The sequence below is a fragment of the Salvelinus namaycush genome, chromosome 27 (genome assembly GCF_016432855.1).
Source record: "Salvelinus namaycush isolate Seneca chromosome 27, SaNama_1.0, whole genome shotgun sequence".
In the NCBI taxonomy this organism is placed as follows: Eukaryota; Metazoa; Chordata; class Actinopteri; order Salmoniformes; family Salmonidae; genus Salvelinus; species Salvelinus namaycush.
Window position 1 is genome coordinate 11,487,083 of NC_052333.1, and position 24,802 is coordinate 11,511,884.

General features: G+C 43.3%; 2 protein-coding genes across 3 annotated transcripts in view; one reads left to right on the forward strand and one right to left on the reverse strand.

The window, feature by feature from the left end:
• Nucleotides 1–9,498, forward strand: part of LOC120022148 (nuclear pore complex protein Nup153-like) — a 30,177-nt gene extending 20,679 nt beyond the window's left edge. For both annotated transcript variants that reach the window (XM_038966005.1, XM_038966006.1), the window contains exons 11-21: nucleotides 10–129; nucleotides 349–453; nucleotides 568–652; nucleotides 761–862; nucleotides 1,097–1,672; nucleotides 1,899–2,090; nucleotides 2,291–3,130; nucleotides 3,303–3,635; nucleotides 3,867–4,121; nucleotides 7,535–7,697; nucleotides 7,988–9,498. In XM_038966005.1, coding sequence (XP_038821933.1) covers nucleotides 10–129; nucleotides 349–453; nucleotides 568–652; nucleotides 761–862; nucleotides 1,097–1,672; nucleotides 1,899–2,090; nucleotides 2,291–3,130; nucleotides 3,303–3,635; nucleotides 3,867–4,121; nucleotides 7,535–7,697; nucleotides 7,988–8,081 — 2,865 coding nt within the window. In that variant the 3' untranslated portion in view covers nucleotides 8,082–9,498. The remainder of the gene's footprint in view (nucleotides 1–9; nucleotides 130–348; nucleotides 454–567; nucleotides 653–760; nucleotides 863–1,096; nucleotides 1,673–1,898; nucleotides 2,091–2,290; nucleotides 3,131–3,302; nucleotides 3,636–3,866; nucleotides 4,122–7,534; nucleotides 7,698–7,987) is intronic.
• Nucleotides 9,499–9,940: 442 nt separating this feature from the next.
• Nucleotides 9,941–10,435, reverse strand: nanos2 (nanos homolog 2). Its single transcript, XM_038966126.1, has one exon. The coding sequence runs from the start codon at nucleotides 10,430–10,432 to the stop codon at nucleotides 9,941–9,943; it is 492 nt and encodes a 163-aa protein (XP_038822054.1). The 5' UTR covers nucleotides 10,433–10,435.
• Between the last annotated feature and the right edge of the window lie 14,367 nt (nucleotides 10,436–24,802).

Here is a 24,802-nt window from a genome sequence, read left to right on the forward strand (position 1 = left end):
TCTCTTCAGATTGCTGAGCTTCCGGCCCTGCCGGCCAACACCTCAATCAGTCTGCTCAGCTTCAGCTTCCCCAACCCCAAGCCTGTTGTCACTTCCACACCTGTCCTGGTGGAGCCCGTCACTAATGAGGTCCGTCCAGCTCCATTTGACTGTCCCATAGAGCACCTTATTCCCTTAAAAGTACACTACTTTTGGCCCAATAGGGCCCTGCTTAAAAGTAGTGCACTATTTAGTGTGCCATTTGGTACATGGCCATTGACTTTTGATATCTTCAGTTGCCTTTATTTCAATGTATCCAAATGTGTTTAGTGTCCATCCTAATGACCATGAAGTCTGTCTTTCTTTCAGGTGCCACTGACTACAGCCCCCTCTACCCCTCCCTCCACACCTTTCACTTTCTCCTCCCCTATTGTCATGACAACTGCTGCTAGCCCACCGTCCTTCTCCTTGTCTGTAAGTCCCGCAGCTTGAGTATACCTGCTATGATGACAGTGTGACCCCCGTAGAATATTGTTTCTGTTCTGACATTCAACAATGGTGAGATGTTGACCATCTTCTGTCTCTTAGTCTGGATTTACCTTCAGTGCACCTGTAGTGAAAACGGGTCTGTCACTATCCAACGGGAAGATGGTCACCCCAGTAGTGGCAGCAGGTAAGCGTGGATCACTTTCAGGATGAGAACAAGATCCAAGCCTTGATGTAAAGGGAAACCAATTTCATAGCTAATGGTTGTCTTCTGTTTCCATTGGTGTCTCTGTAGTGAAGCATGCTGCCAGTGAGAGCATGGAGGAGTTTGAAGGGCCGTTTAAACCAGCCAAGATGTTGAAACAGGGCAGTGTGCTGGAGCTCCTCAAAGGACCTGGTGAGAATGACGGAAACATGAATACAGAACCTTGACGTTTCTAGTATTGCTTTACCTGATCTCTCTTATATGACTTACAAGTCATCTGCCATCATCTGTCGTTACTTATGTAATTTGTCATGACAGTGTTGTGGCTCTTTTTAATGGTGGGTTTAAATTAGTGTATTTTCAAATAGTGTCTTTATATTCATTTCTGGTTTTAGGGTGGTTTTTAACCCCATCTCTTTCCATTAGGGTTTACCGTTCCTGTTACTCAGACCTCCCCTGTCCCCAAAGCCCCCCAGGAGACCCCAGCCCTGTCCACCACCACCACCCCCTCCCTTGGGGACTTGTTCAAAGCGCCAACAGGCTCCTGGGACTGTGACGTCTGCATGGTGAGGAACAAACCCACTGCCACAAAGTGTGTGGCCTGTATGACCCCACATCCAAACTCTACTTTAGCGAAGACCGACAGTGAACATTTCACAACGTTGTCCGGGCTGGAGGGTTCCACCACTACTACCGCTGCTGGTTTTGGAGCCCTGTTCACAAAGTCTGCGGGAAGCTGGGACTGTGACACTTGTCTGGTTCAGAACAAGCCTCAAGCGGTCAAATGTGTGGCCTGTGAGACAGCCAAGCCTGGGACTGGAGTTAAAGCCACACTGACTCAGCATGCCTTCTCGGAGGCTAAGACTCTGCCTGCTGCTGCCCCCCTTTTGGGCTTCGGGGACAAGTTTAAGAAGCCAGAGGGAGCGTGGGAGTGTGACATGTGCATGGTGCAGAACAAGGCGCAGGACATCAAGTGTGTTTCCTGTATGAGCACTAAGCCAGGTAATGAGAAGAGAGAACAACCTGGTGTTTTTTTTAAAATGTTTTTGCTTAGAAGTGGGTTTTTTTTTTCATGAAGTTGCCATTGAGAGAGTTTGTCTCAATACTGCTATCTTGGCCCACTGTTAATTTTGCACCAGAAGATCTTCAAGAAAGTATTTTAAAGAATTCTAGTGCAAATTAATGTTTACATTTTTGCTTATCGCTCATATCTTCATCTACCTAACAGGAGTGACGGCAGCGACTTCATCTCTAACTCCCGCCCCTGTCAGCACCGCTCCTCTACTAGGCTTTGGGGCCCAGTTCAAGAAGCCAGATGGAGCGTGGGAGTGTGACGTGTGCTGTGTTCAGAACAAGGGAGCAGACCAGGCGTGTGTGGCCTGTCAGACCCCTAAGCCTGGGGCTAAAGTAGAGCCTAAAGGTACGTACAGCTGTCAACTGCCATCTTTGTGTGTTATAGAGGCTTCGTTAGAGGGCTTTGTCATTGTAGCAAGATCTTTGATATTAGTGAAGAGAGATGTGAAGCCTGAACTAGTGTAAGGAAATGTGTGATAACAGTGGGTTTTCTTTTAATACAGAATACTGAAGTAGTTAATTAATGTGATCCTCTGTCTCTTTCAGCATTCGGTTCCTCGTCATTTGGTATCCAGTCCTTGTCTGACACCGGCTCAGGGGGATTCAAGTTTGGCATGGGGGTGTCATCGGACTCGGCCTCTAGTTCTGGGGGCTTTAAATTCGGCGGCACCCTCTCTGACTCCTCTTCAGGGGGCTTCAAATTCGGTGCAGCTGCCTCATCAGACACCACCTCAACAGACACCAGCAGCTCTGCAGGCTTCAAATTCGGCAGCTCCACAGAGGGCTTCAAATTTGGAGCTTCTACTGCTTCCACCCCTGAAGTGGATGAGGGGGGAAAGGCTGAAACCCTGAGTATGGGTGCCCGGTTCAAATTTGGCATCAGCGGTGGGATCTCGTTCTGCACTGCAGCAGCTGCTAGCACGGAGATCAAACCCTCGGACGGAGGGTTCTCCTTTGGACTATCAAAACCGACAACCACCACCTCTACTTTAAGCCTTCCTGTCTCTACAGAGAAGGACAGTGGAGCTTCTACAGAAACCACCACAACAGCATCAGCTCCTATTTTTGGGAAGCTGGCTGAGCCTCCTGCCCTGGCCACACCACTAGGGGGCAGCATATTTGAGGAATCGCTAGAAAAAGACCAGGACCCTTTCACCTTTGGGAAGCCTGAGAAGGAGGCCTCTATGGGGTCTGGGTTCCTGTTCAGTGCTGCTAGTAAAGAGGCGGAGGCATCGGCTCCCCCTGGAGGCTTTTCCTTCTTTATGGTAGATCCATCTGCAGACCAGCCCAAAGCACCTACCTTCACCTTTGGGAAGCTGGCAGACAGCGAGACCCCAGCAGCAAAAGCCCCTAAGCCCTCATTCAGCTTTGGGCAAAGTGCTACAGGTGGGAGGGATACGCTGCAATAGTTAGTTCATGTTATTATTAACTCATTTTGTATTTGTCAATTCTTTGAATGGATGTTCTACTATAAAATTGATATTTTTTTGTGAATGTACACACTGTCTGTACCTAAACCAATCATTCTTTACTTCAGTTGTTTTTGTTTTTCTTGCAGATGCTGCAGCCTCAAAGCCAGTGTTTGGGTTCATGGCAACCACCACCACCTCTACTTCCACCACCCCTGCTCCCAGGCTGTTTGGGCCCACCAGCAGCACTACCCCAGCACCTATCCCGGCCCCCAGTACCTTCCTGTTCGGGCAGAATGCCTCAAGTGAGGCCACCCCAGCCAAGTCCTTCTTGTTTGGGCAGAGCCAGGACAGCCTGCCTGCCCCTGCAGCTTCCCTGAACCCTGGCCCGGCTCAACCATTCCTGTTTGGGTCTGGACCTAACACTGCTGCTCCCTCCTTCGCTTTTGGAGCGGCACCGCTCTCCACTGCCTCATCTACAGGTTGGTTCTTTTTAGGACTTATTTTCAAGGAACATTGTTTTTTTCAGCCAGAATGTTGCCACTGCACTATTTTACTAATGTGAATTGATAGTGTTGTGCTTTTTCTGTTCACTTCTCTTGATCTAATATGTGTAGCTGTTGACTGCATTGACCAATAGTTGAACCAAGATATTTTTCCACTCAAGCGCTCTCTTTTTGTTGTTGAAATGTAATCAAGTTGTCTGTCTCCAGCTCCATCAGCAGCCCCTGCTCCGTTTGTATTCAGCCCTGCCTCCTCCTCTGGCTTTGGGTCGGGGCAAGCTCCTACCTTTGGTCAGGGTACCTCCCAGCCCAATGCCCCTGCGTTTGGTTCTCCTGCCCCGTCCCCCTTCTCTGCCACGGCCTCACAGCCTCCTGCCTTCGGGGGGAAGGCCAACTCTGTCCCTGTGTTTGACCAGCAAGCCAACTCCATGCCCGCTTTTGGGTCATCCACCTCTGCCACACCAGGTGGGTTGCTACGGTCACTTTCTGGGGTTGTTTTGTGTATGTTCAGAGCCTTAAAAGTATTCACACCCTTTGACTTTTTCCACATTTTGTTCCAGCCTGAATTTAAAATGGATTAAATTGATTTTGTGTCACTGGCCTACACACAATACCCCATAATGTGAAAGTGGAATGTTATTAAAAATGTTTACAAATTAATTAAAAATGAAAAGCTGAAATGTCGAGTAAGTATTCAAGCACTTTATGGCAAGCATAGAGTAAAAATGTGCTAAACATGTCACATAATAAACATGATTTTTGAATCACTACCTAATCTCTGTACCTCACACATACAAACCCCACACATTATATATGTAAGTTCCCTCAGTCAAGCAGTGAATTTCAAACATATTCAACTACAAAGAACAGGGAAGTTTTCCAATGCTTCGCAAAGAAGAACAGTTACACAGTTTAATGGCTGTGATTGGAGAAAACTGAGGATGGATCATCATTGTAGTTACTCCACAATACTAACCTAAATGACAGAGTGAAAAGAAGGAAGCATATACAGAATAAGAAATATTCCAAAACGTGTCCTGTTTGCAATAAGGCAGTAAAGTAAAACTGCTAAAAATGTGGCAAAGAAATAAACTTTGTCCTCTATTATTCATAGCTGTCTATTTGCCGCCACAAACCGATGCTGGCACTAAGACCGCACTCAGCCAGCTATGTAAGGCCATAAGCAAACAAGACAATGGTCATCCAGAGGTGGCGCTCCTAGTGGCCGGTGACTTTAATGCAGGCAAAACTGAAATCTGTTTTACCTTGTTTCTACCAGCATGTCACATGCAACCAGAGGGGGAAAAAACTCTAGACCACCTTTACTCCACACACAGAGACTCATACAAAGCTATTCCTCGCCCTCCATTTGGCAAATCTGACCATAATTCTATCCTCCTGCTTACAAGCAAAAATGTAAACAGAAGTGACTTGCTCAGTACGAAAGTGGTCAGATGATGCAGATGCTACTCTACAGGACTGTTTTGATAGCACATACTGGAATATGTTCCAGGTTTCATCCAATGGCATTGAGGAGTATACCACCTCAGTCGGGCTTCATCAATAAGTGCATCAACGATGTCGTCACCACAGTGACCGTATGCACATATCCCAACCAGAAGCCATGGATTACAGGCAACATCCGCATCTAGCTAAAGGCTAGAGCTGCCGCTTTCAAGAAGCGGGACACTAATCCGGACGCTTCTAAGAAATCCCTCTACGCCCTCAGACGAACCATCAAACAGGCAACGCGTCAATACAGGATTAAGATTGAATCCTACTACACCAGCTCTGACGCTTGTCGGATGTGGCAGGGCTTAAACTATTACGGACTACAAAGGGAAACCGAGCTGCACAGGCGAGCTAAATTACTTTTTATGTTCGCTTCGAGGCAAGCAACATTGAAGCATGCATGAGAGCACCAGCTGTTCCGGATGACTGTGATCACGCTCTCGGTAGCCGATGTGCGCAAGACCTTTAAACAGGTCAACATTCACAAGGCTGTGGGGACAGATGGATTACCAGGACGTGTACTCAAAGCATGCACAGACCAAATGGCAAGTGTCTTCGCTGACATTTTCAACCTTTCCCTGACCGAGTCTGTAATACCTGCATGTTTCAAGCAGGCCACCGTAGTCCCTGTGCCCAAGGAAACAGGTAACCTGCGTAAATGATTACTGCCCGTAGCACTCGCGTCGGTAGCCATGAAGTGCTTTGAAATGCTAGCATGGCTTACATCAACAGCATCATCTCGAATACCTTGACCCACTCAATTCGCATACCTGCCCCAACAGATCCACAGATGACGCAATCTCAATCACACTCCACACTGCCCTTTCCCACCTGTACATTGACTACAGCTCAGCGTTCAACACGATAGTGCCCACAAAGCTCATCACTAAGCGAAGGACCCTGGGACTAAACACCTCCCTCTGCTACTGGATCCTGGTCTTCCTGACGGGCCACCCATAGGTGGTAAGGGTAGGCAACAACACATCTGCCACACTGATCCTCAACACTTGGGCCACTCAGGGGTGTGTGCTTAGTCCCCTCCTGTACTCCCTGTTCACCCACGACTGTGTGGTCAAACACTACTCCAACACTAACTTTGCTGACGACCCAAGTCTTAAGCCTGATCACTGACAACGATAAGACAGCCTATAGGGAGGTGGTCAGAGACCAGGCAGTGTGGTGACAGGACAACAACCTCTCCCTCAGTGTGAGCAAGACAAAGGAGCTGATCGTGGATTACAGGAAAAGGTCGGCTGAACAGGCCCACATTCACATCGACGGGGCTGTAGACTCGGTACCGATACCTCCTGTATGTAGCCTCGTTACCAGTGTGAGCAAGACAAAGGAGCTGATCGTGGATTACAGGAAAAGGTCGGCTGAACAGGCCCACATTCACATCGACGGGGCTGTAGACTCGGTACCGATACCTCCTGTATGTAGCCTCGTTACTTTATTTGGTAAATATTTTCTTAACTCTTTCTTGAACTGCACTGTTGGTTAAGGTCTTGTAAGTAAGCATTTTGTTGTATTCTCGGTGCATGTGACATAATGCTTTGTATTTCAAATCAAGTTTTATGTTTAGGGCAAACGCAACACATCACTGACACCCACTCATCATATTTTCAAGTGTGGTGGCGGCGACATGTTATGGGTTTGCTTGTCATTGGCAAGGACTAAGGAGTGTTTTATGATGAAAAACGGAATAGAGCTCAGCAAAGGCTAAATCCTAGAGGAAAACCTAGTCAGCTTTCCAGCAGACACTGGGAGACATTCATATTTCAGCAGGACAATAACCTAAAACACAAGGCCAAATATACACAAGTTGCTTACCTAGACAACAGTGAATGTTCTTGAGTGGCCTAGTTACAGCTTTGACTTAAATGAGCTTGAAAATCTATGGCAAGACATCAAAATGGCTGTCTAGCAATGATCAACAACCAACTTGACATCGTACAATCCAGGGTTGCAAAGTGCTTAGACTTACACAGCTGTAAAAGCTGCCAAATGTGCTTTTAAAGTATTGTCTCAGGAGTGTGAATACTTATGTAAATAAGATTTCTGTTTTATTTTCAATACATTTGCAAAAATGTTAACATGTTTTCTCTTTGTCATTGCGGTATTGTGTGTCGATAAATTAGAAAATATTTTGAATTCAGGCTATAACACAACAATGTGGAATAATTCAAGGGGTATGAATATATTCTGACGGCAATAAAAAAACAAGTGCCATTTAAGATTGATATGATTTATTTATTTTTAAATACATTTTACTAAGTCTGAGTAGCGAGATTGCTTTTGAATCATCCTATCACGCAACGTTAAAGCTTCAACTTCAAAGATTCACCCGATGTCCATGGTTTTACCAGGTGGCGGTTTCCAGTTTGGAGGAGTCAGTGCGTTCGGCACGTCCAGTAACAGCACGGGGGTGTTTGCTTTCGGAGGGGCACCAGGAGGGTCCCCCGCCCCTTCTGCCACACCCTCCATGGCACCCCAACCCAGTGCACCTGGAGGTGGCTATAACTTTATTGGGTGAGTCCAACAGCTCCAACTCCTGAAAAAGGATTGGCCCAAATTCACCCGTCCCTATGTAAATACAGTGGTATTTATATGCTCTCAGAATGTTTGCCTTCCCTGGTTTAGTGGTTCAGGTGTTAGTCCCAAGTCTTTGTATTTAACACAAGTGTAATGTATAGTTATGATGGTGTTGATAATAATTAAAGAAAAATAGATGCCTTTTTGTACCAAACATCTGCAAGTTATTGGATGTGCGAACACTTAGTTTGAATTGTGTGTTGATGACGTCTTATCCCCTACTACAGGTCAACAAAGAGCACCACCTTCACTGCAGCCCCTGCAGGACAGAATTCAATCGCTAGACGCAAGATCAAAACAGCTGTCCGGCGTAAGAAGTAAAACATCCATTGGACTAGACTTGACCCTTTAAGCATAGACGGGACTACTTCCTCTGAACAAACACTGAACTACTTAGCATGTAAAGAAGCTCTGGTGAAGCCCCCATCTGGAGATGTATGGGTGATACTCTGATGGGTGGGTGGGAGGGGGGGGGGTAGACCCCAGAGCAACGAGAGTGGGACCCTCGTACAGGGCAGGTGTCGGGCTTAAAAAATAAACTGCAAACGAACCTACAGTATGATGGCGACAACAACACAATCAAGTGAGAAACTTCTGCTTAACAACACCTCCAAATGTCAGCTAGAACATTGTTGTGACTTTTTGTAATTAAAATACAAATGCAAAAACTGAAATTGAAAGTTGACAGTGTAAAAATCGTACTGTCAAGTTGATTAGTATGGGTGATCAGGTTATGAACTGCGAACGTTAATGCAGAGATTAATAAGAGCTGTGGTACGAATTCCAAGTGGCACCCTACTCCCTATGTAGTGAACTTTAGTTTAACCTGTGAATTTGAAGCAGTGCACATCATTGGGTCGGGAATAGGGTACTATTTGAGACGTAGACATAGTGTCAATGGCGTGTATGCTGTATGTACAGGTTTCTGTGTACTGAATGACGCGTGCTTGTTTTCTGTATACAGATTTGAGGTGTTTGGTTTCTGTGTGTGTGTGTGTGTGGAAACTGAACGAAAGTGTCATGTGTGGTCGGCTGGTTGAGGCTGTCAGACAGTTGTAGGTGAGATGCTTATGAATGTGTTTAAATGGAGGCAGTGAGGAGGGTGGGGAAGAGAGGACCGTTACCCCAGCACTGTGGAGGTTGGGGCTAGAGACCGACTCCTGAAATATCATCCTTAGGACTTTGTAAATCTGTAGTTCCACATCTGTTCACTGTTCTTACTACTTTTGTAACCCCTTTGTCGCTCCATCTCCTTTATTTTTTCTTGTGCCCTCTCTTCCTTTTATTCTTAGTCATGTTCTCTCCCTTCACCACCTCCTGCCGCTCTCTTAATTGGCCTTTGAACATTATAACCTGTAAATAGTAACTAGCTTTTTTTTATCTGTGAAGTTGAATTTGTGTGTTAAACCAACTCTACATTCAGCATTTTGTCATTAGAATTCATTATGTAAATCCTTTATTCAAAGTTGCCTGAAATCCATTAAAAAAAATTAAATGCATATTGGGATCCTTTGAAGACTAAAGGTATATTGGCATTTCTGATCCACTTTTGTTTGGACCAAAACCAGTATTGTACAAAGTATTAGTATATATTTTTATATTGCTTGTTTAAATGGACTAGGGTGACTTTGGATAATAAGGAAGTCGATTTAATTTTAAAGCCATGATTGTTACTGGATTAGTAATAAAATAAGATCCATGGGTAATTGCCGTCAATAAAACTATAATATGTCATTAACATGTTGTGATTTCTTTCCCACAAAATAATAGTGGTTAGAGCGTTGGGCCAGTAACTGAAAGGTTGCTGGATCGAATCCCCGAGCTGACAAGGTAAAAATCTGTATTTCTGCCCCTAAACAAGGCAGTTAACCCACTGTTCCCCGGTAAGCATCATTGTAAATAAGAATTTGTTCTTAACTGGCTTGCCTAGTTAAATAAAGGTTCAGTATGAAATGAGTTAGTTTTATAACGAGTTATATACCAGAATTGAGGAGAACGTGAACAAAAACGATTTCAGTTATGTACGAAAATAGGTTTATTTTTTTCATAGAACATCAAAGGCGCATTAGCCACTTTGTAAAAAAAATATATATATGGTAACAATAGGCCTATCTAACTGAACAAGAACGTTGGATATATTTTCTCCATAAATATTTACAGATGGATTTTCCTCCTGTTTTCTACTCCACAGTCCCCCAGTATTTCGGCACCACGCCGTTGCGCTGTGGGCAGTACCGGCGCGTGTGCGCTTTGTCTCCGGTGCCGCCACACATAGGACAAATGTAGCTCCTCAGAATGGGGCAGATGACTTTGCTGTCTTTGGATTTCAGTTTGTGGCTCCGGTAGATCTCTGCCGTTTCTCCATTTTGCTTGCAGAAGCCGCAGTAATCACCGGAAGCCAGGCTGTGGCTCGTGTTTCCTGAAATGCTGCTTGCAGAACTCAGGCTCTCAGTCCCGATCGAATTCAGACGAAACCAGTGTTGCTCCTGGCGACCGGTCTGGTGATCCTCTGCGTCCGGCACGTGCTCTTTTAGCTGGGTACAGGTGGTCGCTGTCCGATCTGCGACGTCACAAAGTTTTTCCAGCATCCTCCCTAGGTTCATATAGTCATGCCACATGTCGAAATAATGGGTCGGGGCGAGGCTGCTCTCAGCCATTAGATTTCTTTGCATTGTTGTAATCTTCCCGGAAATCATGTACACGCGTCTGGAACTCTGCATCAATAATGTTTGTGGCCTGGACGCATTCCAGCAATTTATAGTAGCCCAGTGGCCCGGGCCAAACATTTTAGGAATGTAGCTTGTCTGTCTAGTCGGAGGGGCGATATGCTTGCGAAGTGTGTTGTCTGTCCCAAGGGACTGGCCCCAGCCAGGTGGTAAACATTGCCACGTGCAGTCATTGTTTTGACAGTAACTTTTTCAAGCGCAACACATGAGTAGACGTCTAGCTGTCTGTCAGAGAGAATTAAAGGTCATTATGTTTGATGTTGCCACACTCTCTCTTTATAGTTCTGCAGTGTTTGAACACAGATTTTTAACACTACACCAAACGAGGAAGCTTGTATGCAGATTTTAAATGTATATCTGTAGGACCATTTTATGCCCATATTGTGTAGCTTAATAGGGTTTTGGTAGAACAGGTCAAATCGGATTTTAGTGGTCCCTTTTGTCAATTCGCATTCATATTCTCCTTAATGCATTGTTTTCAAATTTGTATGAACAATAACCTATAGTCTTATGCATTTAAAGCCAACATTGTGTAGCAAATGCTTCAACTGTGCATTGGTGCTGGAATTCCTGGTTATTACAGCAAATGTGTTGATATGTCAGCTATATGAATAAAGTGATCAATAAGGCCCTGAGGGTTTAAACTTTAAAGGTCAATGGGTATCTTCTTGATTTTGTTTTGCAGCTGCACATGGAGCCTCATTATGTCTAGACGGAGGATGACTAGACTGAGGTCTGGTCAGAAACATAGTATCACATTTAGGCTCCTTAGTGTTTTGACTGCATGCATGCAAACCCTCATGTATTCTCCGCCAGCTGCATGTGTTCCTTACATTGACACAGTTGACCATGTGCAGTGAGAAAAACATGACAATGTTATAAAATCATTGATAGGTGCCAGTACAAATGCAAACATTGTACTCTGTTGTGACCCTGCACCATTCTGTTTTCAACATACAATATGTTTACTGGCCTACTTGGGATGTCAGAAATGGTTTTGTCACAGACTGTATGGTTCCAATGGAGGATTCCAAGTGATTCTGAAGAGTTTTGAAGTTTGCCACTTAACTTTTGTCATTGCTAATAAGCTGCTCCACGTTCAAGCTCTTTGCTATATACTTCTGTCATTTTTATAATTTTGAATTCATGTGGTAAGTGACTTACTTTGGAAGTGGTTTGATGCATTCTCCTGTTAGTAAAGGCTTAATATCATTTTAGGCACGGACTGTGAAATCTGATGAAAAATAATGTATTTCACTCTAAGAAGTGGACATTAAGAAGCCAGTGTTCTTACAAATTGCATAAAAATGACAACCTTTTAGCTACAAGTCAATAATTGTCCAGTTGGTAGAATTTAAAAAATGCAAGATATTACTGAACAAAATATAAATGCAACATGTAACGTGTTGGTCCTGTGTTTCATGAGCTGAAATAAAAGATCCCAGAAATATTCCATATGCACAAAAGCTAATTTCTCTCCCAATTTTGTGCACAAATGTGTTTACATCCCTGTTAGTCTGCATTTCTCCTTTGCCAAGATCGTCCATCCACCTGACAGGTGTGGCATATCAAGAAGCTGTTTAAACAGCATGATCATTACACAGGTGCACCTTGTGCTGGGGGACAGGGATACTCTGGGGTGGGAGAAACGGAAGGTGTTCAGATCTCCTGGTCCTAGCCATGTTGTTCATTCATCTGCCGTACAGTTGGGACCTGCCTTGTGATCACTTGGCATTTCTGTAAATATTTACACTGTTGTGAAATGTGCTGTAAGCCTGACAGAGACCTAAAGAGTTCTACATAAGAAATCCACATAAGAATTCCACTCAATTCAGTTGTGCAAGGTCTATAAAACAGACTGTAGAAAAGGATAGTCATGTAAAACAATATTTTCTTGTGCTTAGTAGCCTTAGTGATGCTGATGATATAACTTGACTGACCTGTGACTGACCTTTGAACTGTCCCCAGGTGACGGACACAGTGGTGGGCCTGGTCAAGGAGATACAGAAGGCGGAGAGACGGGTCATGAACTCTGAGCAGCAGCTTGCCCACACCCAGCTGGACGTCCTGGCCCGAAGGGCCAACTATGAGCTCTGCATGGACCAGGTCTGTCTGTCCTGCCTGTCTAGCCTGCTGGTCAGCCTTCCTGTCTGTCTTGTCTGTATGTCACTTGCCTTCTCTCATCCTATAATAGTTTCATGGTAAAAATACAATGTTAATTGTTTGTTGTCAGTATGTATGTGTGGCTGCCCTAACCCAGTGCTTCTACCCCTCCAGCCCCACATTGGTCTTTTGCAGGAGACCAAGAACCTGAGAAGAAACTACTCCTCTCTGTGAGTTATCCCTCGACAGTAGTGAAGAAGACAAATGAATCTGCTAAAACGTACTTTCTCTGGAACTGACAGAGTGACTGTTCTATGAGAGCAACACCACACACACCTCTATCGCCTCCTTGTGGTTGTGGGTATGAAAGACCATTGAGATTTTCTTTTGTCTTGAAAAAAGTTGATTTGACTACATCAACATAACACACTTAAATGCTCATAGCTATCTATCTGTAACCTGACATACAGGAAAACTCTGGAGGCCATGCATATGAGGCTAAGAGCCACGATTTGGAAGGGGATTTATATAAAGGACAATGGATTGGCTGTTTTGCGGTACCCACTGTACCTACTGGCCTTAAACCGGGTCAGATGTATTGTAGCAACGTGCCATGGTAACGCACAGAGTCCATGGCGACATGGGTCGCGCTATCTTGGAAAGTGAAGGAGCCCGACTGCTTGAGAGGGTCCTTATGCGTCAATATTCCGCGAAATTCTCAAACTGTAGAACCTCTGTAGCCGAAAGCTTTTCTATTGGAAGTAAATATGGGATGCGGAAGCTCGAGAATCATGGTAGGCTACAGACAGTGAGTCGCAGGCTATCCTTTCATCCGCTGTCACGATTCTTCTAAAATCAACCAAACTATTTGGCTACGGTAGAACAATGCAGATTACACGCCGTTTTAATGCTTGATCTAACATAGGCAACCTGTTATACTGAAAAAATATAAACGCAACATGTAAAGTGTTGGTTTCATGAGCTGAAATATAAGATCTCAGAAATGTTCCATATGCAAAAAAAGCTTATTCCGCTCAAATTTTGTGCACAAATTTGCTTACATCCCTGTTAGTGAGCATTTGTCCTTTGCCAAGATAATCCAACCACCTGACAGGTGTGACAGATCAAGAAGCTGATTAAACAGCATGATCATTACACAGGTGTACCTTGTGCTGGGGGACAATAAAAGGCCACTCTAAAATGTGCAGTTTTGTTACACAACACAATGCCACAGATGTCTCAATTTGAGGGAGTGTGCAATTGGCATTCTGACTGCAGTAATGTCTACCAAAGCTGTTGCCAGATCATTTAATGTTAATTTCTCTACCATAATCTGCCTCCAACGTCGTTTGAAAAAATTTGGCAGTACGTCCAACCGGCCTCACAACTGCAGACCACGTGTAACCATGCCAGCCCAGGACCTCCACATTTGGCTTCTTCACCTGCAGGATCGTCTTAGACCAGCCACCACCCGGACAGCTGATGAAACTGAGGAGTATTTCTGTTTGTAATAAAGCCCTTTTGTGGGGAAAAACTTATTAGGGTTGGCTGGGCCTGGCTCCCCAGAGGGTGGGCCTATGCCTCCCAGGCAAACCCATGGCTGCACCACTGACCACTCATGTGAAATCCATATATTAGAGCCTAATGAATTTATTTCAATTGACTGATTTCCTTATATGAACTGTAACTCAGTAAAATTGTTAATTGTTGTGTTATTATTTTTGTTAAGTATATTTTTAAGCACATTTAGGACATTGCCACTGTGTATTTAACTCATATAAGTGACTTTGTAATTCCTCCCAACAGGATGACACCGAGAGTAGACAAGGCAGTAGGGGCGACTGCAGTGTCAAAGTTCACCACAGACAGTGGAGTGGTCCTGTACACTGGAGAGGTCCCCACCTTACCAAGGGCTGTACCCAGGAAACTACCACCACTAGCAGGTTTGTGTGTAAAAGAGAGTGAAAGAGTGTATGCTTGTCAGAGACCTTGTGTGTGTCCCACTCCCAGCCCACATCCCTAGCCTGGTTCATGAGAGTGGTGAGAGACCCAGGTCCAGTGAAATCCTGGAGCAGCTGCTTAGCCAAGGCATCATACCTGCCCAGCCCAGGGAGAGGCCAGCGGGGAGGCATACAACATGGTGGGTACCAGCCAGGGCTACTAGTGGGGCAGAGCAAAGTGTAGCCTTTTGTAGCCTCAGACCTCTATAGTGGTGTCAGAATCAAACACAGAATAAAACACACACTCCTGCTAGTGGTGGTAGTTTCCTGGGAACAGCCCCCAGTAATGTGGGTACCTTCAGTGAGAGGATGTGTTCCATAAGCTCTTGTCATCTTAAGACTGGGGCTTGGTTGGGTAGTCTCTTGATTAGTGTTCTGATTATTTATACTGCTGCCATCTTATGGTAAGTGAGTGCATAGCTGATTGAATATGCCAAGGACAGTAACACTATTGAAGAGATGGTATTTTTTTGTTAATTACACTAACTACAGTATATGAGTGTCTACCTAATATCTGTTGTTGGAGTGTGTATTCACTCATGGTGTAATTGCTGTGTGTGTATTGTCCGATTGTTGACACAGAGACACCCTCACCTGGAGTCTCTGAAGGTCAGGAGGGACCAGTCTGTCACCAGCAAAGAGGAGAGGATGAGGCAGGCCAAGGAGAGACTAAACAAGCTGAGGAATAAGATAAAAGTGGCCTATGAAGAGCTAGTGATTATGACATGAAAAATATCAATGTTAGGTGAGGGAATATGGGAAAACTGTGTTTAGGGGGTTAAATGGGGACCAACTTGAACTTCATTTGCCTTGAATATGACCTGTGCTCATAGCCAGCTTCAGACTACACACATACTCTTTCATCACTCACTGTATTTCTTTGTTTTCTCTTTCAGGTCAAAGAGGGGGAGCTGAAGGTGAGCCGAGGACTAAGTCAGCTGGTGTCCATGGCCCAGACACTGCAGGGAAAACCGGAGAGGGGGACGTAGTCACCCCTGTGGAGGTCCTCAAGGCCTCTGAGACCCCACCCAGCCCGACAGGGATCCAGCAGGACCCCCCGGATACCGACCCACCCAAGACCCAGGGAGGAGGGGATGGAGGGAGTGGAGGGGTCAGGGAGAGTGGAAGTCAGAAGTGGGGTCAGTGGGCAGCTTCTCTTAGCCTCTCTGGAGATGGAGAAATGACTCCACGTTTCAACAGACTGAGCAAACTGTGGAGATGTTCTAGTGTGTCTGAGAACGGAAGGATGGATAAAATGAGGGAAGTAGAAAATGGCACATGGGTGAAGTACTAGGAAGAGGATAGAGAAAATGAGCAAAAGGGAATGAGAGGAAGAGAGGGGGAGGGAGAGGGTCATTATTATAAAAAATATTGTAAATTAACCAAAAAATAAATCATGAGACTTATTTTCCATTAATTTATAAAGGTTAAGGGATTCCCAGCCCCCCCCCCCCCCCCCCCTACTTTGTGTCTCCATGATGAACGTTGAGTTGAAAGCTGTTTTGAACACAAGATGGCGCTGTTTCCATGGAATTCAATTACTCTGCAGCACTGTTCAGTATCGCAAATTTACAGGTTTTTGGTGTCATCATACACTACCAGTCAAAAGTTTTAGAACACTTACTCATTCAAGGTTTTTTTCTCTCTTTTTTTTCTATTTTCTACATTGTAGAATAATAGTGAAGACATCAACACTATGAAATAATACATGGATTCATGAAATAACGAAAAAAGTGTTGAACAAATCTAAATATATTTTATATTTGAGTTTCTTCAAATAGCCACCCTTTGCCTTGATGACAGCTTTGCACACTCTTGGCATTCTCTCAACCAGCTTCACCTGGAATACTTTTCCAACAGTCTTGAAGAAGTTCCCACATATGCTGAGCACTTGTTGGCTGCTTTAACTTCACTCTGCGGTCCGACTCATCCCAAACCATCTAAATTGGGTTGAGGTCGGGTGATTTGTGGAGGCCAGGTCATCTAATGCAGCACTCCATAATTCTCCTTCTTGGTCAAATAGCCCTTACACAGCCTGAAGGTGTGTTGGGTCATTGTCCTGTTGAAAAACAAATGATAGTCCCACGTAGCCCAAACCAGATGGGATGGCGTATCGCTGCAGAATGCTGTGGTAGCCATGCTGGTTCAGTGTACTTTGAATTCTAAATAAATCACAGACAGTGTCACCAGCAAAGCACCATCACACCACCTCCATGCTTTACGGTGGGAAATACACATGCGGAGATCATCCGTTCACCCACACCGCATCTCACAAAGACACGACGGTTGGGACCAAAAATCTCAAATTTGGACTCCAGAACGAAGGACACATTTCCACCGGTCTAATGTCTATTGCTCGTGTTTCTTGCCCCAAGCAATTCTCTTCTTATTATTGGTGTCCTTTAGTAGTGGTTTCTTTGCAGCAATTCAACCATGAAGGCCTGATTCATGCAGTCTCCTCTGAACAGTTGATGTTGAGATGTGTCTGTTACTTGAACTCTGTGAAGCATTTATTTGGGCTGCAATTTCTGAGGCTGGTAACTCTAATGAACTTATCCTCTGCAGCAGAGGTAACTCTGGGTCTTCCATTCCTGTGGCGGTCCTCATGAGAGCCAGTTTCATCATAGTGCTTGATGGTTTTTGCGACTGCACTTGAAGAAATTTCGAAGTTCTTGAAATTTTCTGTATTGACTGACTTGACTTGGGCTAGGGGGCAGTGGGCTAGGGGGCAGTATTCGGAAGTTCGGATGACTGACATGCCAAAAGTAAACTGCCTGTTACTCAGGTCCAGAAGCTAGGATATGCATATATTTGGTAGCATTGGATAGAAAACACGCTGAAGTTTCTAAAACTGATAAAATAATGTCTGAGTATAACAGAACTGATATGGCAGGTGCAAACCTGAGGAGAATCCATCCGGATTTTTTTTTTTTTGAGGTCACATGCCATTTCAATGCTTCTCTATGGGATGTCAATGCTTCCACTAGATGTCAACAGTCTTTGGAAAGGGTTTCAGGCTTGTTCTTTGAAAAATTAGCAAGTAGTTTTTCAAGGTGTCTCATTAGGACTGTAGTCTTGTTGCGCGCGTGGATGAGGGCGCGCACTTCGTTATTTATCTCCGGTATTGAACATACTACATTCCGTCTTAAATTGTATAGTTTATTTACATATTAGGGTACCTGAGGTTTGATTAGAAACGTTGTTTGACTTGTTTGGACGAAGTTTACCAGTAACTTTTGGGATTCCTTTGTCTGCATGTTGAAGGAGTGGAACGGTGGATTACTGAATCAAACGCGCCAACTAAACAGACTTCTTTGAGATATAAAGAAGGACTTTATCGAACAAAATGACCATTTGTTGTGTAGCTGGGACCCTTGGGATTGCAAACAGAGGAAGATCTTCAAAGGGAAGTGATTTATTTTATCGCTATCCCTGATTTTTGTGACGCCTCTGCTGGTTTGAAAAATGTTTTTAATGCTGCTGTATGTCGGGCGCTGGCCTCAGATAATCGCATGGTATGCTTTTGCCGTAACGCCTTTTTGAAATCTGATAACGCGGTTGGATTAACAAGAAGTTAAGCTTTTAAACGATGCAAGACACTTGTATTTTCATGAATGTTTAATATTACGATTTTTGTATTTTGAATTTCGCGCTCTGCAATTTCACCGGATGTTGTCGAGGTGTGACGCTAGCGTCCAACCTAGCCCAAAGAGGTTTTAAAATGATGGACTGTAATTTCTCTTCGCTTATTTGAGCTGTTCTTGCCATAATATGGGCTTGGTATTTTACCAAATAGGGCTATCTTGGCTCAAACGCATTAAGAAGTAAAGAAATTTCACAAATGAACTTTTAACAAGGCACACCTGTTAACCTGTCTGGCTCTGGCGTTCCGCCAGCGGAACTCCTCCCACATTCCACTGAAAAGGCAGAGCGCGAAATTCAGAAGATATTTTTTAGAAATATTTAACTTTCACACATTAACAAGTCCAATACAGCAAATGAAAGATACACATCTTGTGAATCCAGTCAACATGTCCGATTTTTAAAAATGTTTTACAGCGAAAACACCACATATTTATGTTAGCTCACCACCAAATACAAAAAAGGACAGACATTTTTCACAGCACAGGTAGCATGCACAAAGCCAACCTAACTAACCAAGAACCAACCAAACTAACCAACAAACAACTTCATCAGATGACAGTCTTATAACATGTTATTCAATAAATCTATGTTTTGTTCGAAAAATGTGCATATTTCAGGTATAAATCATAGTTTACATTGCAGCTACAATCAGAAATTGCACCGAAAGCAGCCAGAATAATTACAGACACCAACGTCAAATACCTAAATACTCATCATAAAACATTTCTGAGAAATCGATGGTGTACAGCAAATTAAAGACAAACATCTTGTGAATCCAGCCAATATTTCCGATTTTTTAAAAGTATTTTACAGCAATAAAACACAATATAGCATTATATTAGCTTACTACAATAGCCTACCACACTACCGCATTCATTCATCAAGGCACGTTAGCGATAGCAATAGGCACGTTAGCGATAGCGAATAAACCAGCAAGATATATAATTTTTGACTAACCTTGATAAGCTTCATCAGATGACAGTCCTATAACATCAGGTTATACATACACTTATGTTTTGTTCGAAAATGTGCATATTTAGAGCTGAAATCAGTGGTTATACATTGTGCTAACGTTGTGCTAACGTAGCATCTTTTTCCCACAACGTCCGGATATTTTTCTGACACTTTTTCTGACACATATTCTGACCAAATAACTATTCATAAACATAACTAAAAAATACATGTTGTATAGGAAATGATAGATACACTAGTTCTTAATGCAATCGCCGTGTTAGAATTCTAAAAATAACTTCATTACGACATCCAGCTTAGGTATAGCGAGAGAGTACCCAAAAGCTGGGCGCAAACGACTAGTTCACATGTACGACAGATATATGAAATAACATCATAGAATCGGTCCTACTTTTGCTGATCTTCCATCAGAATGTTGTACAAGGGGTCCTTTGTCGGGAACAATCGTTGTTTGGTTTTAGAACGGCCTTTTTCCCTCTCGATTTAGCAAGCACACTTGCCAAGTGGCACGAATCTCTCCATCGTCAACAAACGGAAGAGAACGGAACACGGCAAAACTCCCGAAAAAATTTCAATAATCTGATTAAACTATATTGAAAAAACATACTTTACGATGATATTGTCACATGTATCAAATAAAATCAAAGCCGGAGATATTAGTCGTCCATAACGTCAGCTTATCAGAAGGCAAATCCAGGTCCCTCCTCGCGCTCTCCAGAAAACAGGAAACTGGTGACACGTCATGCCAAGAGCTATGATTCGAGCCCAGTTCAAGTTACACACTCAATTTCTTCTCTCACTGCTTGTCGACATCTAGTGGAAGACGTATGAAGTGCATCTAAACTAATAAATATCAAGGACTTTAATAGGCAGCCCCTAGAACAGTGCATCGATTTCAGATTTTCCACTTCCTGTCAGGAAGTTTGCTGCAAAAGGAGTTCTGTTTTACTCACAGATATAATTCAAACGGTTTTAGAAACTAGAGTGTTTTCTATCCAATAGTAATAATAATATGCATATTGTACGAGCAAGAATTGAGTACGAGGCCGTTTAAATTGGGCACGATTTTCCCCCAAAGTGAAAACAGCGCCCTCTGTCCTCAACAGGTTAACTGAAATGCATTCCGGGTGACTACCTCATGAAGCGGTTGAGAGAATGCCAAGAGTCAAGGCAAAGGGTGGCTATTTGAAGAATCTCAAATATAAAATATATTTTGATTTGTTTAACACTTTTTTGGTTACTTAATGATTCCATATGTGTTATATAGTAGTTTTAATGTTTTCACTATTCTACAATGTAGAAAATAGAAAAAATAAAGAAAAGCCATTGAATGAGTAGGTGTTCTAAAACTTTTGACCGGAGCTGTATGTAAGAGTGTATTGGTGTTTCCAGTATAGTGTCTAAAAAGTCTGTCATTACTTTAATGCTCATTTGGAGACAGTCACTGTAAATTGGCATGTAAGGTGTGGTGGTACGATGCATCAGGTGGTCGTATTCAATGTTTAAATTGTATCTGTTCTTATGTAAATAAAAATGTAATATGTTGTGTGTCAGTTTGAATTTCAAGTGCCCCCCCCCCCCCCCTCTTTCTTGCTCTCTCTAAGACTGAGTATGTATGAGAGAGACCGAAAGAGAGAGAGAAATAGGTGTGTTTGATTGAGGACAACCGTGGTTTGACTGTGTAGATTTCAGCTATTCTCAAATGACCCATGACCTTTGGGCTTTAAATACTTGACAGGTGTGCTGTGTTTTTAACTGGTGAAAAATAATATGTTGAAATTCTCAGAATGACTAGGGCTGAGTTTCCCAAAAGCATTGTAGAATTTTTATTTAACCAGGCAAGTCCGTTAAGAACTAATTCTTATTTACAATGACGGCCTAGGAACAGTGGGTTAACTGCCTTGTTCAGCGACAGATTTTTACCTTGTCAGCTTGGGGATTTGATCTAGCAACCTTTCGGTCACTGGCCCAACGGTTACTGGCCCACTAGGCTACCTGCCACGTTAAGATCATCTTAATTCCATTGAAACTAAATTGACAAAAGATGATCTTGGTGCTACGATGCTTTTGGGAAACCCAGCCTACTGTAATCAGTTACGTTACCAGCAAAAAAAAATGTAATCAGATTACAGATACATTTGATTAAGTAAATTATTCTTGGATTACTTTTCAATTTAGAAAGGATGTTTGTGAAATAATACACTTGGACAACTTTCTGTTTTCCTAATGACATTCAAGTCAGCATTGAAAAAGGCTCAAGTTTAAGTTTGTTCCACCTGAGCGAGTTTGACCACAAGTCAGAGACAACTATGATGACACTAAATTCGTTTGATGGTTCTTTTTTGTCTTCCAATGCCTCTTAAGGGGAAAGTAATCAGATTACTGAGTTTGGGTAATCCAAAAGTTACATTACTGATTACAATTTTGTACAGGTAACTAGTAACTGTAACGGCTTACATTTAGAAAGTAACCTACCCAACCCTGCACAGCAGGTTAAGTATTTAACAGTTTTCTAATATTACTTTCAATTTTCCAAACATGACCAATGACCATCCCCATAGCGCTTAATCAAGTGGGTTGCCCATCATGGTGCTGCACTTTAAGTAGAATGCTGAATAAAATTTCTAATGGAATTCCCAAATTGTATTTATACTGAACAAAAATGTAAACACAACATGTAAAGTGCTGGTCCCATGTTTCATGAGCTGAAATAAAAGATCCCAGAAATGTTCCATACGCAAAGAAAGTGTATTTCTCTCAAATGTGGTGCACAAATGTGTTTACATCCCTATTAGTGAGCATTTCTCCTTTGCCAAGATAATCCATCCACCTGACGGATGTGGCATATCAAGAAGCTGATTAAACAGCATGATTTTAAAGCCCGCTCTTAAATGTGCAGTTTTGTCACACAACACAATGCTACAGATGTCTCGAGTTTTGAGGGAGCATGCAATTGGCATGCTGACTGCAGGAATGTCCACCAGACCTGTTCCCAGAGAATTGAATGTTAATTTCTCTACCATAAACTGCCTACCTTCCAATGCCGTTTTAGATCATTTGGCAGTACTTACAAGCAGCCACACAACCGCAGACCACTTGTAACCATGCCAGCCCAGGACCTCCACATCCGGCTTCTTATGATCGTTTGAGACCAGCCACCCGGGCAGCTAATGAAACTGGGTTTGCATAACTGAAGAATTTCTGCGTAAACCTTCACAAATCATCTCAGGGAAGCTCATCTGCGTGCTTGTCGTCCTCACCAGGTTCTTGGCCTGACTGCAGTTCGACTTTGTAACCAACTTCAGTGGGCAAATGCTAACCTATGATGGCCACTAGCACGATGGAGAAGTGTGCTCTTCACGAATGAATCCGTTCAAACTGTACTGTGTGTATGGCGTTGTGTGGGCAACCGCTTCGCTGATGTCAACGTTGGGAACAGAGTGCCCCATGGTGGTGGTGGGGTTATGGTATGGGCAGGCATAAACTCCTCACAACGAACACAATTGCATTTTATCAATGGCAATTTGAATGCACAGAGATACTGTGACGAGATTCTGAGGCCCCATTGTCGTGCCATTCATCCGCCGCCATCACCTCATGTTTCATGTCGCAAGGATCTGTAAACAATTCCTGGAAGCTGAAAATGTCCCAGTTCTTCCATGGCCTGCACCAGACATGTAATCCATTGAGAATATTTGGGATGCTCTGGATCGACGTGTACGATAGCGTGTTCCAGTTCCTGCCAATATTCAGCAATTTTGCACAGCTATTGAAGAGGAGTTGGACAACATTCCACAGTCAACAGCCTGATCAACTCTATGCGAAGGAGATGTGTCATGCTGCATGAGGCAAATGGTTGTCACACCAGATACTGAATGGTTTTCTCATCCCCCCTACCCTTTACCTTTTTTAAGGTATCTGTTAAGGTATTTCCAGTCATGTGAAATCCATAGATTAGGGCCCAATTAATGTATTTAATTGACTGATTTCCTTATATTAACTGTAACTCACTAAAATCTTTGACATTGTTGCATGTTGCGTTTATATCGTTTTTCAGTTTAAGCTACATACACTCCTACATCCATCATTCATAATAGGACCTGTATATAGAGTATATACACTGAGTGTACAAAACATTAGGAACACCTACTCTTTCAATGACAGACTGACCAGGTGAATCCAGGTAAATGCTCTAATCCCTTATTGATGTCACCTGTGAAGTTCACTTTAATCAGTGTAGATAAAGGGGAGGACACAGGTTAATGAAGGATTTTTAAGCCGAGAGTGTGTGTATGCCATGTAGAGGGTGAATGGGCAAGACAAAATATTGAAGTGCCTTTGAATGGGGTATGGTAGTAGGTGCCAGGCGCACTGGTTTGAGTGTGTCAAGAACTGCAACGCTGCTGGGTTTTTCACACTCAACAGTTTTCCGTGTGTTCAAGAATGGTCCACCACCCAAAGGATATCCAGCCGTGGGAAGCGTTGGAGTCAACATTGGCCAAAATTCCTGTTGAACGCTTTCGACACCTTGTAGAGTCCATGCCCCCGACGAACTGATGCTCTTCTGAGGGCACAAGGGGGTGCAACTCAATATTAGGAAGGTGTTTCTAATGTTTTGTACACTCGGTGTATTTTCTGGGTCTATTTGGTACACTCCTAAAACGTATAGCCTACGTTTATGATATAGGCCTATAAACACAGAGATATGCACATAAGGGATTAAGGACAACCCATTAATGAGAATTTACCAGAGACCCTGTACGTTTTCTTAGCCAAAATGTAAGGGGATTCTGATTAGTCAGCATGCTGCACAGAACGGAGACAAAAAGGGGACTCAACAGATAGCGTCTCCATTGTGTGGCCGCTGAAACCCGAAGCCCGGCTCCGCTCCGGGCTGTAAAGGGCGTGTGGGCATAAATTAATAAAAAAGTGAGTGATCCACACAGAGACACCGCAAAGTCGCTCTATCAGGTTGGTGCCCGTAATAGCGACCTAGGAGATGGCTATGCTATTTTTGGGACTGGAGAGTCCATTGGCAATTCACGCTATTACGTTCATGTAGTGGAGGAGGTGACAAGTCCAAGAACAAAATGACAGCTAGCCGGTCACATCACATTTGGCAACTTATCATATTACAGTACAAGCAACCGGACACATACCGGTATTAGGGCCTTTGTATGTGTCTCCATGTCCGCGTGTCTCCATGGCTGACTTAGTCCATGAAGGTGGAACCATATAAATGATTTAGACAGAATTCCGTATCAGATGTCTCCGTATAAATTACAGGAAAATACAACTATCCGTCTTAGACCAGTTGTTGTGGAAAGCAGGAGAGGCTCATAATTGTATATATTCAGTCATGAAAAACTGATTGAAATACAGAGGTCTGCTCCATGATTTCCGACCGAGATAAAATTCACCAGTTTAAGTCTTATTATCATTGTCATTATTATTAGGCCTATCGTTAGGCTATGTTGTATTACAAGCCCTTCAAGACCCAAAAGTAGACTTTCATCTGACCTCAAGGCACTCCGGTACTAAAATATACAATTTAACCTATTCATATGATATATAACCACACGCTTAAGCATTAAAC